The following is a 17279-nucleotide window of genomic DNA, read 5'->3' as shown; positions in this document are numbered from 1 at the left end:
TATATAGGTTGAATCAGTGCAGTTATCATGCAGGTGTGCTTGTTCAAATGTTTCCTATAGGGATAAAGCAATCAAGAATCACCATTTCTTTCACTGTATAAGACAAGAATTCATTTCTTATAGTGATTGCTACAGCAGCTGGAGTCTTCAGTTTGGGATTCATCACTTCTTGACCTGTTTCTGGATAAGCGACCATGTTAAAATGGCAGGTGTAGAACCTATATACTTTTCACAGGTACAAAGAATACATATTAAATGTAAAAATATAAATAGACACATAACAAATACACAGAAGAAATATTTGTAAGGACATTTACAATAAATGGCACTAAACACCTTTATTAAGCTTTTATTTTTTTCTTTTATGAAAAATGAATAGGATTCTTTTTTCCCTTGTACACAGAGGAAGAGGAAACTAATGGCAAAAATCAAGAACACTTTCTTATTTCAATATCGTCTTTGTAGCCACAAAGATACAACTATTTAACAGACAAGAAATACTGTTTATTGCAGACTTTAAGCTGATTCATGTGAAAAAGGCACTATGAAACTTAATCAAACCAGATGATTAAATTTGTCTAAATTAAGTGATATTAGATATTATATATAATACATATATTATATATAAAATCACACGACCATGTGAAATAACAGAACATTTTTTGTGACAAAAATCATTGCATCTTCAAAAATAGTATTTGCTAGAAGGGATGTTTCCTTTTCTCCCCTTTTTGCCTCCAGGAATCCACTGTTCCAAAAGATTACATTTAGAAAGGAACAATAGCTTTTTACAAAAGGAAACACTGACATCTGGGATCAGCACACAAAGAAGTCTAGATTACACACGGTTCTTCTGACAGGTTAAGTTACAAACAAAAAATGCAAGTATATTAAAAAAAAAAAAAACTGCGAATTGTTTCATGGCTACCTACAGCGGATCTGATCACTTCTCCAAATTGCATTACTATTTTCTAATTATTCCTTCTTGTGCAATATTATAGTTCATCACAAGTGAAGTATTGATAAAATCAATGAACAGAGTATTATTTTGCTATAAATAGCATCATTAGTAATAAAACACCTTGGGAGTGATGCAAGAAAGAATCAGCCTATGTCAGGCTGCTGTTCATTTTCCATTGCTGCCATCAATGGCTTAACTAAACATCCTGCAGCTGAATGCATAACAAGAAAGACTGAGCCAAAAAGACATAACTGCACACTACAGCAAGAAATGGGATTCAGAATCTTATTATTACCAAAGGGTTAAAATACTTTTTTATTGCTGGCTCAGCTTCCCTTGGATGAATCAAACAAAGATGTGTTCTAGTTTATCTCTCATGGAACGGTTAATTCCATAAAGCCAAGACTCATCTTTGGGTGCAAATGAATCATGTGCCAATATTTCCACCTGTCAGGAACCTCCATTGAATTTCTCATCTGTCCATTTTTAATTATGAGAAGCCAGCAGCAGGTACTTCTGTGGAGATGACTGTAAATTTTCCTTATGGTGGCTGGTTACATTTACAATATTATAAGATATTCCCCTGCACTGCTTCCTAAAGCAAAGCTGAATGGTGTAACAATATGGACAGTGCAAGAAAAGAGGAAAGACATTTTAGTGGCTGCTTCCTTCATCAAAGGACTCCACACCTGAATCTGTGGCAGCTGCACTGATTTTTTCTTGTCGTCTCCTCATAATTTCTTGCAGTTCTGAACTACCACTGTTAGCCTATAAACAAATAAAAAAGAAAAAGAGTTTACATATGGTTTTGACACATGATCAAGTTCCTCTGCCAGCATTTTATTAAGATGGATGTTTGAACAAACTAAACTCACCTTCCAGCTCCAGAACTGAAAATGCGCTAAGAATCTGGTTCAATGACATTTGGAACAGGGAAGTGTTTACACTATCCTTAAATGCAAAGCGGGAAAGAACCTGCAGACTATTAAAGGTGTCAGCTTGACTTTCAGCACTGCTGAGCATCTTTAAGTCTCACACAAGTCTCTGCAAGTGTTGAATATTTCTGGGGTGAAATATGGCTTCAGCAAAAGCAGGGTTAAAGCTCAGAAAGTTTGTTAGGATTCCACCCTTGAGTGCCTAAAAATCAGGGCAATCATTTTTAGAAATTAAAGCACATAAACCCTTTGTAGTTTTAGATTTATATAAACACAAAATTCATGTATGCACAGGGGTTTGCACAGCCAAGGCCTGAGTAAGGACTGAATCTTAGTATCCCACGTTACACAATACACCATCAGGCATTTGCTGTTCAGAGACACAGGTTTCAAATTTACGACACAGAAGTAAGAATTGAATCATATTACTATATTAGCAACAGTGTAGCATTGCGAGGACAAGGCTTGATTTCACCTTTGAGTGTGAAAAATGGGTCTGCTGAGCTACCTGCAAACAGATTGCTTTGACAACATAAAAGAAGTTATTAACACAGCCAGGACACAGTTCCACTAGAGCAGAACTTCCCAAAATCTGCATGACGTCGAATAAGACTAGAGGATTATAAAGCAAGAGCCATAGCTGCTACTGTGTTATTTGGCTATGACATGACCTTCCGACCTTCAAAACTAGCTTCCAAAATAGCCTCTGAGTAAGAAATCAGAAACTGGTTTTGGAATTTGTAAAACAAATTTCAGGACTGTTAAAGGGAAAATCATTCAATCAATTCTGAACTCTGAAAATTTATTCCATTACATCAAATTTCATTTAGATGTATCCCATTATAACCATTACAATGCATTATCTGATGCCATTACACGGCAGATAGGTTAGGTGTCCACAGGGAAGGAGGTGAGGATGCTTCTCTCCTAGGTAAATTACCATTGCATTCTCCTCCCAGAGTGGAAGGGCAAAGCCGGGGGCTTACAATTGACTCCATGAAGGTGAGAAGGCAGTGTTATCTGTTTTAATTCATCTTGTCCTTGCTCACTTGGTTTCAGATACAGAGTAAGCGCAGCAGTCACCCATTACTGAAGTCATGCATGAAAAACATCAATAAATACTTGACACGTGCTTTATCAGAGGTCATGCCGAAATATTTTTCTGGAAATTACTGGGCAGCTGAGACTGAAACAGTTTACCTTCCTGATAACATCAATAACAACAAGACTGATGAGTGTGAAACACTGCTCAACTAAACCAACTGCAGTACATCTTGTGGCACAGCACAACAGGCACATCCTACTTGGAGTCAGAGTACAGCGTAGCTAAGTAGCCTAGGGCTGCTCCTAGCAATACAATTTCTGGATCAGACTGCTAGACCTTGGCCTTAGTGATTTACCCAGCTTAGCCTCTAACCAGATCATAAAGTATCAGTAAACTCCATCGTTAAATCCCACTTCTGTGCTGTCCTGGTTTTGGCTAGAGATAGAGTTAATTTTCTTCCTAGTAGCTGGTATAGTGCTGTGTTTTTGATGTAGTACAAGAAGAATGCTGATAATACACTGATGTTTCAGTTGTTGCCAAGCAATGTTTATACCAAGTCAATTAAAGGCTGCAGGTGCACAAGAAGCATGGAGGGAGCAAAGCCAAGACAGCTGACCCAAGCTGGCCAAAGGGGTATTCCTGACCATATGATGTCATGCTCAGTATATAAACTGGACTTGGCTGGGGGGCAAATACCACTGCTCAGGAATGGACGGGCTATTGGTGTCACAGGTGGTGAGCAATTGCATTTTTCATCACCTGCATTGTATATTCTATTATTATTATTATTGTCATTGTTTTATCTTCCTTTGCTATCCTATTAATCTGTTTTTATCTCAACCCACAAGTTTTATTCCTTTCCTCCTTCTAGTTCTCTCCTGCAACCCACATGGCGGGGTGGGATGAGCAAGTGGTTGGGGGTCTTAGCTGCCAGCTAGAGTTAAACCACAACACGTGTTTCAGTCATTCCTTTCACCGAGATGTCAAAGAGAACAAGCTATTTTTCAAGGCAATATTATATATTCATTAGATAGAAACCATTTTCAGTTTCAGAGGGACACATGCCCATGATTCGCAGTGATGGAGAAGGAAGACAATGAGAATGTGTACCTGGAGTGTTCCCTTCAGGAGATGACCAAGGTGCAGTTCAAGATACTGTGTCTCTACACTTACCTTCTGTAGCGCTTTTCAATGCCAGAGCTTGAAATGCTCAACAAAAGTTAAAGAAAAGGACACAAAAACTCCCTCATATTCATGCAGACTATTATTTTCATTTCTCAATGAAAAAGTGAGTCCATACAGATGACTAGCCAGGCTGCTATAACACTGCATTTGGTATACGAGTTGAAATTCAACTCTCTGGAGCATCCCCAGAAAACAGCTCCCAGAGGGGATACTCTGATCAGTACAGAGTGTGTGGTGCATCCTGCCTCCTCCTCAGACACCGCTGCTTGCCTCCTTGAGACACCTCTGGCAGAAAGGAGGTGTTTGGCCCTGGCTATGGCCAGCCCTCTGCTGTCTTGACACACTCGTCTTGCACAGAGTTATCTTTCTGTTTTTGCTTGGCCAAACCCAGAAAGCTGTTAAACCCCAAGCATCTTCCCCATACTTGCAGTCTGTTTATACAGGGGCCACAAAACTCCATGAGGAGTCTTGCTTCCCTGGATATTTTAAACGCTGGTGTGCTTCAGGGTGGAATGGAGTTACCATGAAAATAAAGTAAAAACACCCTGTAATTATGGCACCGATTCATTTTTTTCCTCATAAGGGTAAAGTTATTAAATTCCATCAATTGGAATTTCAATTCCAAAATACTGAATTCCTCTGCCTAAGGCACAAGAATACTAAAAGGAAAATTGTAGCTGCATGAAAGTGAAGATTGGGTTGTTTGTATTTGGGAATGTAGCCACACATCTGAGAGGTAAGGCTTTCAATGGCTTGCAGAAATGGTATGAATCCAGAAATACTTGTGGAAGATCCTGAGTAGAACTAACAAATAAAGACAAGGCATACAGTTCTGTAATGCTAGAGACTGTGCAGGTTTGCTCTGTCTCTGGCTTTAATTGGTATTTGTCCTTATCACCCAGGTCATTTACTGCAATATGAAAACACAAGTGCTAACTAATGGATGCCAGAGAACTTCACAAAAATTTGTCACTGATTAATGACGTAGAACAATTACAGTGGTCAAACCCATAACCCAGTAGCTGCTTATAAGAAGCATTAATTGTAAAATAGGCCTGACACTGACACAAGTATGTATGTGCTTAAACGCTTCTGTTACTAAAAGCGTCTTTAGTTTGAGCAGTAAGAACAAAGCCCTTTTTGGAATACACAAGCTCATCTTTACTAGGTCACATGTAGACATTTGGGCTGTGAAACTCATTCCTACAGCTTCTCTTCAACAAGGGACAGCCTTCCTAAACCCTAGAACTTGAAATATTATAGGGACAGAAAGGAAGATGCATCTTGATGTTTTGGATAATTCAAACAATAGGCCAAAGCAATCAGGAACTGCATAAATTCTGAAATTCATCAGTTAAACCTCATATAACTGAAGCAGAAATACGTATTTCAATTACTTTTTCACTAAGAAAATCCAATGACCTTGTTAAACTCTAAGTACCTCTTTATTGACACTAGTAGAGCATTTATTAGAGAAGTTTTGACTGCTCAGTTTCCTGCAGAATGAGACCTAACTGAAACAAGTAGAATAACACCATAGAGGAAAAAAAAGGACAGATCTCTACAGTCCAGTGCATCTCTGCTTTTCAAACCAACTTCTACCACAAAGGCACTCCCCTCTCAGTAGACAGAAGGCTTATGAAACTGAAATAAGATTGTTGACATTCCAGAAAAAGTGAAGAATACACATATATCTTCACTAGGAAATGATGGACATAAAATACGCATCATCATCATCAACTTGTATTTAAAAATATGCCTAGTAGTTAAAGCTTAAAATCATTTAAGCAAGATGGTCCCAGGTCCCAGCTTCATGAGATGTCAGAAACACATTTTAAACTTCTTCAAGATTTTTTTTTTTAAACAGGATGGGAAGAATATAGCTTCTCGTTTGGACTAGTCTCACCTCTAGACCGTATCGAGTCCATTTCTCCGTTTGTCACAGCAAGGTTTTTTGAATAGTAGGTATAACTGCAATTTTCTTGGCTTAAAATTGTTAGGCATTCTGCCTAGCACAACTCTGTATACAAGCTTTTAAGGTGTTTAAGGAACAACACTACTGTAATTAAAGCAAGCTGCCACAGACCAGTGAATACAAAGACACAATACTTTTATCCTTAGTTCAGTAATGATGCTAGCATGTCAAACGTGTTTTCAGCCACTTACGAACCTGCCAATACAGATACCCAGCATTTGATCTGAAAGACCTCGAGATTCAACAGTGAGCTCACTCTACGAATTTCTCATGCCTAATGAAGCAAATCTCTTCAACAAAGATAAAGCAAAACTAAGACATCACCACCAGAAGTACTAGGAACACCTGTTTGTCCAAGTACCAGGTAGAGCAAGAGGCAAAAAAAAGGGCATTTTACTCCTATTGTTTTCCCCAAAGCCCTTTTTGGTTTTTGTCTTCTTGCAGCCTGATTACAGCACACAATGTCTTAAACTTGAGTACTACAATGCATGTTTTTTAACACTTTGTAGACCCCTTCAGAAGTGGGGAGAGATGTTTTGGTGTTTTGACTGATACAGTTTCAATGGGTTGACACCACATAACTCAGGTACAAATAATGCTTATCAACTTGACAGGAACTGAGGAAAAAAAAACCAAAACAAAACAACAAAAAATCCCAACAAAACAGCTGTCTCACAGAAAGAGCTATTTAATTCTACATGTTCAAAAGTGGTGACCCACCATTAGGTTATCAAGAAGGGTTACACATACCTCCAAGGCAGATTTCTGTACCGTGATTTGGATGTAGACTCTAGAACCTTCTGGGCAAACAGTCCTCAGTTCCTCTTTATTGAGGGAGAAAAGCTGAGCGCCTGTCAGCACACCAAGGCTATTGACAGTCCTGTGGTCACACCAAGGGAACAAACAAGAAATAAGAAAAAATGCACTAGCCAAGGGAGAGTAATAGTTTGGCTTCCACCCATGTTGTCTCAGATAGGGCTACTAAATCAAGACAAAAATTAATGCAACAGGACTCCTGAAGTCAATTCAGTATCTAACAAATACCTTTTGGTGGAGGCTAATATATATTTTTCCGAAATACATCTCTATTGATCTATAACCACATTGATACAGATGGATATATATTATGTATACAAGTATATACGTATATATACACATATATGTAAAAACAAACTCTTTTTTTCAAGGGTGCAGCTGATCTGTCTTGATTTTCAGTAGCCTACTTGACTTTAAAAAGTGGGCAGACCACATCCTACCTAATTACTGACAGAAAAGTAATTTTAAGAAGTTTTCTTAACATTTGTCCTCAAACTTACACAGGGTTGAATCCTTTGGACTGTAGCCACGCTTTCACATCCTCAGGTGAAGAGTCGTAAGTGATATTAACAACCGGGATGTTTGGTCGTGGCACGTGGAACTTCCTCTGGGCAGCGCTCCGGCCAATGGTGAGTCGGTGAACAAGTTCATCCTGCACCTCCTCCATCTGTGATTTCCTGCCTAGAGAGACAGATGCCCCACAGGAGTTAATTCTCAAGGTTGCTTTATCAAAGCCAGGTAATTTCTTATGCTCCCCTTTAAATCTTAAATTTTTGTTTGTTTTTAAAGATTTATTCCCTAGATCTGACTGAATTGTTATTCTCCTTTTTCCCCAAGCGATATTTCAATATTCTCACTCCCCTCTTTGGGGGAAAAAAAAAATAATAAAAATATATATATATTCAACTGAGACTCCAGAATGAGGAGATGAGCTTGATGTCGCACAGAGGCATAGATCAGCCTGGTAGTACCCAAGCTGTAGAAGAAAATGGGCGTGGAGGGTTATCATTTGTCATTGTCTGTGTTTCTTCAAATAGAATTCATGTTTTAAACATGAAACAAAAAAGATGAGGAAGGACGCTCATATAGTGCCAATCACTGTAGGTAATAAGCTATGAGAGTGATCAAATTTTTGAAGGGGTTTTGAGAAATATGAATTCACTCGAAGTGAATGGTGACTGGTGAAAAGTGACTGGTTAACTGAAACAATGTCACACTTTGCATTAGAAAAAGAAGAAGAAAAAAAAAGGTAAATTAAAAGAGTTAGTTCTCATCAGAGGAACTGGGCAAGAATCTTTTTTTTTTTTAACTTTTAAACAAAACTGTACAAATATACTATCCCACAGAACCCATTCATCTGAAGCCTTTAGTTCAGCTGGTGGGCATTAGCAGGTGAACTAAAATGCTTTTCATGCAATTTAACAAAATAAATTATAATGATATGGAAAATTGTTTAAAATGCATACAGAAAGTCGTATGGATGATTTTACAAAAATAGGTAGAATCCAAAAGGGCGTAAACATCCTTTTGAGCATAGAGAAGATACTGATTTAACACACTCAAACTCTCCACGTAGTAACTCTGGAATTACCATAAAAATACTCCGACACACAACTTTAAGTGATCTCAAAAATTCTCAGAATTTCCTTGCCAAGATGTTTTTAGTCACCTTTGTTCAACCTTCTCACTTTGATAAAAAAGACTAACTATAGCACCTTCTCTAATGCACTCAGACGGCAAAAGCCATTCCTTTTCTCCCATTATACTGATAGCAGCAGAGGCAAATGGCACAACTTCAATATGAAAAAAGTGTAAGACAGTAAGAATATGTCATTCTCTATTTTCCTTTTATCCCCTCCCAAACCTCTTCAAGGATCAACATCTCTAGCCAGTTAGACAAATAAAACCAAGCTTTACATAGGCTTTTAGGATTATTTTTTTTAATCATGACAATAAAAAAAGAAAATTCGTTGGTTTAGCCATTTTATTTTTTCTTTTACAAAATAGCCCCAGGTCAAAAGTGGACAAAATATCTTTAGTAAAATATTTGAGGCATTCAGGCTCTATCATGTTTTTTTCCTCCAGAGTGTGACTCAGAAGCCCAAATAACATGTGCTCTGTGATATGTGAAGGTCTGAGATGGGATATACTACACAAGTAAAGCCTTTAGGCAATGTTATCAAAGCATGCACCAGTTATTTTCCCAAACAGAGAGCAAGAAAATTGCTATCTACCTTCTCTTTATACAGATTTTGAAAGACTTATGTTTCATCTAGACCAAGACTATATCAAAAGATAAATATTTAGCTGTTAGATTCTTACTGTTGTTAGAAGTATTATAATACATAAACAAGATACCCTCAGTGCGAAGCAGGTACTACACTGCCTGTTCTCTGCAGGGCGCAGGTGGGTGCTTGGGCAGCAGGTGTAAGGGCAGGGCTGCCCCTCTCCCACCTTTTCAGGGACGGCTGTTCTGTACGGACTGGGAGGTACCTGAAGCCCATTAACTGGGCTTGAGCGACAGCTCCCAGGAGGGCACAGGAGCTCTTGTGCGTGGCTCAGGGCCTCTGCAGAGGCTGAGAGGGCAAGAGATGTCTTGGAACCATATAGACTGAGTCAACCCTTCACACCTCACACCCTGTACCTGAAGCCAGGATGGTCTTCACATTTTCCGTCTGTAATGCATAGAGGTCATTGTGGATTCAAGGAAATACATCTGCTGTGGTATGCAAAGATCATCTCTGACAGAAATAAAACAATTATTTTTGTGTGCATGAAGTTCTTCCTCACTTTCCATATCTTGTATAACTCTTTGGGTTTCTGCTTTTATTTAAGTAACAAACCGCCCAAAATAGAAGAAAGGCAGAAGCTGGCCCTACTGTTTCTTTGGGAAACAGCAGTGAAGCCTGTTCCCCCTGCCATGTTGTTCTCCATTTATAATTTCCAGCCAGCCAGTCTGTTACGTGAAAAAAACCTAAAGTCTCAGAGCTTTCCTAAGTTCAGAACTTAGGCCAGAGCTTATCTACCACCAGGCAGTGTCAAAACAGGTTCCACCAATTGAGTGTGGTTATCCAAGCAGGTATGCTTCCCATCCACTGGGGACAGGAGGGGAAAGAAACCCTTCTGCTGAAAGGATTGTGCTTGGTGCCAGTTTTTACCTCAGGTGGAGTGGGATTTTCTAATAAGGCAGGGAGGCAGGGGATGAGAAAAGCTGTCAACTCTTGAACTGCAAAAAGCTCATTATTTTAACAGCTATTACTTTAATAGCTGTAGCAAATGCTTGCCTACAAGTTTCAGTTACCTTTAAGCCAAACAAGCACATTGCTTAAAGTGCATTTAGGACAGAAGTTATTAGCTAAATAAGTTCTCCTAATCTAACTGGCTTTTCAGTCAATACAGAGTAGGAGCCTCAGCAGCACCTGGGCTTTATATTTACAAGGTGGCCTTAATCGGAACATTTCATAAGTGCCACACACTGCTGGATGCAGGTTACCATGTTTTTCCACCTAGAGGGTCTATGGAGTATGTTCTCTTGTCCTCCTAAGACAAGGACATGACAGTTTGACCAGTGGCCTGCCAGTTGCTGTTGCTTTGACCAAGCTAAGGGAACCTGATTATAAGATGAGTCTCCTACAACACTATTACAACATGGTTCCTAAGCATCAGCCAGACCTGTAAGTCTTCTTGCTAGCCTTGGATACACATTCCAGAATGGTACAAATTTCCTAGAAATATGGATGTCCATGAACAGAAGTGTAAAAAGAGCATAACTGACTTGAAAAACAATTTAGACTGTAATGTGGCAGTGAGTTCAGGTGGAAAATATGCATTAGCTCGGAGACCAGCATGGGCATTTACAGTGTTGAAAATCACTGACTGAAGATCCCAAACAGTCATTAAAGGAGAGGATTTAGGACTGGGACAAGTGCAGAAGTGTTTTGTCCCTACTTACGATCCTGTTTAGCAAGGGTCAGAAAACGTATACTTTAAAAATAGGGGTAAAGCTAAATATTTCATAAACATTTATCTGAAAAACAAGTTTTTAAGGAATTTAAGCCTTAAACAAAACACACAGGAATGGGAGAAATACATTTTTTTTTCTTGCTTCTTAGATGAACTTACGGTCCACAGGAACTTGCTTCTGCCTCTGGGTGTCTCGTCCAACACTACCACCACTGTCACTAGAGGTGCTGCTTTGGCGGCTGATGGTTTCTGGTGCTTTGGGCACAGGAACCGGTATAGGTGCTGGAGTGCTAGGAGGGAGGGGGACAGCCACGGGGACAGGAGTGGGTGCTGGAGGTGGCGAAGGAGTAGCAGGAACTGGATCAGCTTGTTTCGCAACATAGTCCATCCTCTGTTTCTGAAAAGAACCAGAGAGACTCAGTTTGACAACAAAACTTGGATAAGACATCAGACAAACTCAGGTTTCTGCAGAAAATGCTGGGATGCTTCACACCAACTGATTTTATTTGTTACACAAAGACAACTTACTTGCCAGATAAAGTTCCAAAATTTGCCCAAACTTGATTTTGCATCAGTATTTGGCATCAATTTCCTTCCCTTTCAGACACAAAATTCACAGCAACGACAAAATCTGAAACATGTTTCTTTCAAACAGATGAGTTCTATAAATGATACTGTTTTTAAATCCCAAACTTCTATTACATGACACTAACAGCTTCCAAAATTTTTTAATTGTTGGACTTTATCAGTGTAAAAATGTATATTTTAGCGATGTCATGTAAAAAATAGTGAAAAATGAACATATCCTGCCACATCTAAGCCTGACTAATAGTTTAACTTAAGAAGTCACTGAGGATGGAATAACACTTTTTTTTCTGTAATGCAGACACCATTTAAGAGGTTCCTGCTCCTCCTATCCATTCAGTTGTGCCTTTTCAGTTATTTTTGTGGTCACTACATGCCATCCCAATGCTACAATCCAATTAAAAAAAAACCAAACTCCACAATTCTTGGAATAGGGCTGTTGTTTCTTTTCCCCCACTTTACATAATGTCCTAACAACATGCAAATTATCTTGCTGCTAATAATTATCTAGCAGGTGTCTCAAGAATAATTTTGGAGAATAATTTCACCTTCTTTGCCTTTCTAAAGGCACCAGTTACAGGAAGAGGCAGATGTCTCACAAAGCAACCCCAACGACAGACAAGCCCAGCAGCTCATACACAAACTGTGCTGCCCTTTTCTTTCAAACAGTTCCAAGCCCACATTGAACTGTTTTAACAGCGCTCCCTCTCCACAGTTTTGGACTAGCACAGCTTGCAAGTTTAATATTAAAGTTTGTTTGCTCAATAGGGATGCCTCATTTCTTAGTTATGAGAAGTCTGCTTACTTTGGTATGAAAATAGATGAGCACATTCCCCAGATTCATTGTTCCTTCCTGAAATACCCTTCCCTATTTCCTCAGAGGCAGAGGGTTTATAGCAGATCAAGTAGGGAAATATTGGTAGGAGCCATATGTTAGAATCTGAGCAGCAGATCACCGCCCTGACAACAATCAAACTTTCATTAAATGTCAGCAACTGCCCTTATACAGGAATCCCCAACTTGGTAAGTCTAACTGATGGACAAGGCATTTTGTAGTGAATGTAAACTGAGACCATTACAGCTGAGCTATGCTGAGTTACACCAGCAAAAAGTTTATCTCATCAGCTTTTATGGCCTGTCAATTAAGCCTAAGAAAAACGTCTTTTGTTTCCCTTAGATAATTTTTCACTTAAATTGTAGTAGTCAGCTACTGAGGCCAATATATAGTCTAACAATACATTAGCCATTAAACCCCTTTGGGTTTTTTTTTCTTAACATTTAGTTGTTCAAAGGCATTAATCTCAATTATTTTGTGACTACCTTGTGCAGTGCATTGTGGGGAGATTAAAGAAAAAAATAATATGATTGACTTTTCTGTATCCTGCTACTTCAATGTTAGGACAATAAATGTTTTTTTAAATGTCAAATGCTGAGAAAAGTAAAATGCATAATATAGAAGAGAACAAGCAGAATAAGGTATATTTAAAGAAACCTGTCCTTTGGTGGAAAGGCAGTGCCCTAATATGTATATAGTAAATATATCATAACATGATATATAGAGGTACTATGGTATATCCAAAATTATGTTAACAAATTTTAAAATTTCACAGGTATTAAAATGTTGTAATAATAGTCAGCTTTTAAAAATCTTGTTCACAGATTCCAATTGCCAGACTGTTATCCCCACAATGTACCCTCATGTGTGCCCCAACCTTCTTAAACACCATGCAAGGAAAAAACAAGGCTTTTTTAATGTTAGAGAAGATTCATTACAAACCAAGGCATCAACTGCATACCACCACAATCGCAATCCAGAAAAAATGATAGATAAACACTACACATAGCTCTCAATAGATGCTACTGATGTAGTTTCAAAAACATGTTGTACTGCGATCACAAACCTCATCAAAACGACTTGCTGGAGTGAAAATAAAAATTAAACTGTAAGCATCACTCGAATTCTAAACTTACAGATGAAACCACACGGAAATACACTTCACGTTTTGTTGAACAGTGTCCAAAAGCCAATTATACATTCAAATCACATTTAACATTTCTTTTTTTAACATTTTTTCTAACTCCAGATCTTTTAAGGACATACACACATTCATCCAATCACTTCTATGCATTGCTACAAACAAAACAAGCATGCACTATGGAATTCGGTGACTACATCATCCAAAAGAGTAATTTTTGAGGTTCAATATCAGAAGAGTAATGTTGTTACCTCTGAAAGCTCTCCCAGCAATTGCTGTGAGAAAAATGGAGTAAATCACATCAAATAGCATTATTACAAAGGTAAAAAGTAACTGCCTCACACACCTCTCCTGAAATTTCATACACATTAGCAATTTAAAATAAATGAACATCAGTGCTAATAATTACCTCTTCTTACTCACTAAGCAACTCACATAGTTATTCTCATTTTCTTCTTTTGAATAATGAGCAGACTGTTGGCTACCAAACACACATATGTGACACCATATAAGCAATGAGCTCTTTTCAAAGCACCCACCTAGACAGAAATTTAGAAAGAGGTTTAATGAAAAAAAAAAAAACCCAAATGAAAAACTGACATTGGACTGAAATCATAAGATGAATGTAGAGAACTCTCGCACCTGTAGAACAAGAACAATAAAGTCACAGCAGGTATTAATAAAAACTTATTTTTTTAGCTTAAGAAATGTTGGCTAGCTTAGAAAATGAGGTAAAGGTCACTGCTGACAGGTGTGTACTCGCTAATTTGATAACAGTGATCAGAACAATGAACAATTCTGGGGTTTTTGTTGGTTTGGGTGGTTTTTTTGTTGTTTTTCTTTAGGTTTCTTTGGTTGGTTTGTATGTATGGGTTTGTTTTGTTTTGGGGGCTTCTGCGTTTTGGGTTTTTTTTTTTTCTTTGTTTTGTTTTTGCTGGTTTTCCCTCTTCTTTCGTGTATATTTTTCTTCTAAGAATAAACTTGCAATCCCCAATTCATATAAATTGGAACAAACCATTTAAATTATTTAGAACAGCAATGAGACACACTCATTAAAAATCTGGATATACCAGAAAAGATTACTGGGACTATTTTTTTCTTCTTCTTTTTTGCCAGAAAATCTTTGTCTTTACAAGAAAAAAATAGAGGTCCCAAAGCTCTTTTTTTTCCAACACACTACAGGCTACATCTTGTCAAAAATCAAGATTCAGTATGATTTGATCTATTTTTAATGTAATCAGAATAATAAGTTTGAGCAAAAATGCTAACAATATCAACCCTAATTCTTGATCATTGTAAAAAAACTGGGAACAATATATTTTCAACTACACTTCAGCATCAAAAACAGGGAATATGTGTATTCAAACTATGGCAAATACAGACAGCATTAGAGGTGTTGGATACAACCGTAAGTAGCATTAGTGCTGGGAAATGCTCTCATTAAGTTAACACAGACACGGGGCTTCCCATTTACTCTATTTCTGAGCATTTTAGTGCCACGTTCCTGTTAGCACAGCCAACAGGAGTTCACCACGACGGCTGCAGAGGATTCAGCCTCAGGTCTGTCAGCAGCATGGTGGTTTGGATGTTTTCCTGAGACTCACACTGGGAATCTCTCATTCTGGGGCATGTACCTCCTGATTTGGCTATATTTTAAGAGAGAAGAGAGAGCCAACTACTTGCCTACAACCAAAAGCGACAATGAGGTACTCAAGACTGGAAGAGGGAATTTCAGGGGAGGTCTTTCACCCCAGTCTCCTCTGGTGGGCTCAGCTATTACGCAGAGTCAACCAGCTGCCTATGAAAACTCCATTACAAGGCATCTAACTAGCTCTTGTGGGGTGTAAGGAATTTATTATTTTATTTGATTTAAAAACCTGCCTTGCTAGTCTTGCCAGAAAGCAAGAAGTACATTAGGATGGAAGAAGGAGAAATTCAGACAGAGTCTATTTATTCAAATTGGTATTAGGTACATTAGTCCCCATTTCTTAAAAAAGAAAATTATAATAATAATTTAAAAATTTAAAAGGGCAAGCTGAAGACTTTTAATTCCTATCATTAACCAAATCATTTTTACAACTACTCTGTGCATTTTTGCATAAGTGGCATCCCACAATTTGGGATTGGATCAATGTTGAATCGGACAGGAAACAACTTAAAAAAACCAAAAAAGACAGAAAAAGTTCTTGGTCTGATGGCAAATTTAAAGACCATTTAATATGAAAGGAAGTAAAAGAGATACTGGCTCTTGGTAAAAAATTATTTGGCTACTGCAAAATGAACACCTGCCAACTGCATCTCTTTGTTATCAAACACTTCATGATCTGCAGGAAAGATAAGAGTTGGCAAAAGATGAGTATGACACTATGACACTAACTTGGAGCACAAATGCTATGCTTGAGGGGAAACAACTTCCCACAGAGATATTTTAAGTAACATGCTAAACAAAGAGACTTGAAAGAAAGGTTTTGATGGTAGATTGCCAAGAAATGCAAAGGACGCTTGTCCCAAGCGAGGTGGAGACTTTTGTCTTGGTGTTTATGTACCATAAACATGCCCCTTAGATGTAATGTCACACTGCTGTGGACAGTCCTGTTTTTTTTATAAGAGTGCAGGACTGCATTTTGCTTAACATTTGCGCTCTGTGCCTCAGGCTTTCATACACGCCATTGACAATATAACTGTCTCACCTCACAGAGGGTGTCATGAGATTAATTAACATGCCCACCAAGATACACAGCTCTAGCCCAATTATGTTCCTCAAATTCCTTTTTCAAGATCATTAAAAAATAATAAAATGCACAATAAATAGGAAATACTATGTTTAATTATTTTCTAGGTTCACCAGCAATACTTATACAAAAAAAGAAACTAGAGTGCTTGGGAAACTGTTTATGTTCATACACCATGAGATGGTGAATTACTACTGTTGGTTCACAATAAAAAGGCAGACTAAATGGCCAACAGCACAGGAAACTCTGATAATCAATAAATAACATTAGTGGAAAACATAAATAACCAGCAAATATCCTAAATACACAACAATACCAAACAAGCAAAAATATAGTTTTCCTGGAAAGACAGACAATGTTACAGCCTCTGACTCACAACGATAACAAAATATAATAACTAAGATATTGGTTGCAGTGTTCCTGCCAGTACCATCTTTGGCAATTCAGTGCTTTCAAGTAACTATGTGTGACCTGGATCCTGAAAGGGATTGAGAGAAAAATCAGGGTCTAATCTAGTGCGTGGACTCAGAGGCCACTAGGAGAGGGAAGAATAAAATAAACTTTACTTCTCTGAGAATAATTGTGATAATGAGGTATTCGTCTCTCAAAGAAAGAGTGTCCATCTGTAGAATAATTGAATGAAAAAAACATCTCTTTCAATGGAATCCTTAATCCTTCTAATAATCTGGAAACATTATTTGGTTGGCAGTGCTTTGAAGGCCATTAGTCTGTAAAGAAACACACTAACCTTGTACATAACACTTATCTGCAGCTCGAAGCCGACCAGGGTGCTCACCGCAGCAGCCAGCCTGCTTTGAAAGCAGTCTTTAGAAAACCAAAGACGACTTAAGAGTTTGGCAAAAGCTGCACCACACCAGGCACTGAGCCTGCTCGTGTTCAGAGTCTGGCAGAGGCACTGATAGGAACCACTTCAATTTCCTGCTCTACCCACATGTTCTCCTGTTTGACCTTGGGCAAAGCAGTCAGCCCCTCAATGCCTCATTTCTCTCTGAAATAGCAGCAATGTCCCACAGCGCTGTTATGAAAACAAATAGGGTTATGCAAACAGATCCCAAATGAACCATGTATCTACCACAGGGAAAGAG

General features: G+C 38.2%; 1 protein-coding gene across 6 annotated transcripts in view; it reads right to left on the bottom strand.

Moving 5' to 3' along the window:
• Nucleotides 1-341: 341 nt before the first annotated feature.
• The window catches only part of EPS8 (EGFR pathway substrate 8, signaling adaptor), a 141716-nt gene continuing 124778 nt past the window's right edge, over nucleotides 342-17279 (bottom strand). For all 6 annotated transcript variants that reach the window (XM_065636002.1, XM_065636010.1, XM_065635994.1 and 3 more), the window contains 4 exons: nucleotides 11040-11277; nucleotides 7418-7598; nucleotides 6852-6981; nucleotides 342-1729 (listed from right to left, as the gene is read on the bottom strand). In XM_065636002.1, coding sequence (XP_065492074.1) covers nucleotides 1616-1729; nucleotides 6852-6981; nucleotides 7418-7598; nucleotides 11040-11277 — 663 coding nt within the window. In that variant the 3' untranslated portion in view covers nucleotides 342-1615. The remainder of the gene's footprint in view (nucleotides 1730-6851; nucleotides 6982-7417; nucleotides 7599-11039; nucleotides 11278-17279) is intronic.

This window comes from Caloenas nicobarica, chromosome 1 (genome assembly GCF_036013445.1).
Source record: "Caloenas nicobarica isolate bCalNic1 chromosome 1, bCalNic1.hap1, whole genome shotgun sequence".
NCBI classification, from domain to species: Eukaryota; Metazoa; Chordata; class Aves; order Columbiformes; family Columbidae; genus Caloenas; species Caloenas nicobarica.
The sequence above is the reverse complement of the archived record's forward strand: the minus strand, read 5'-3'. Positions and strand labels throughout refer to the sequence as shown.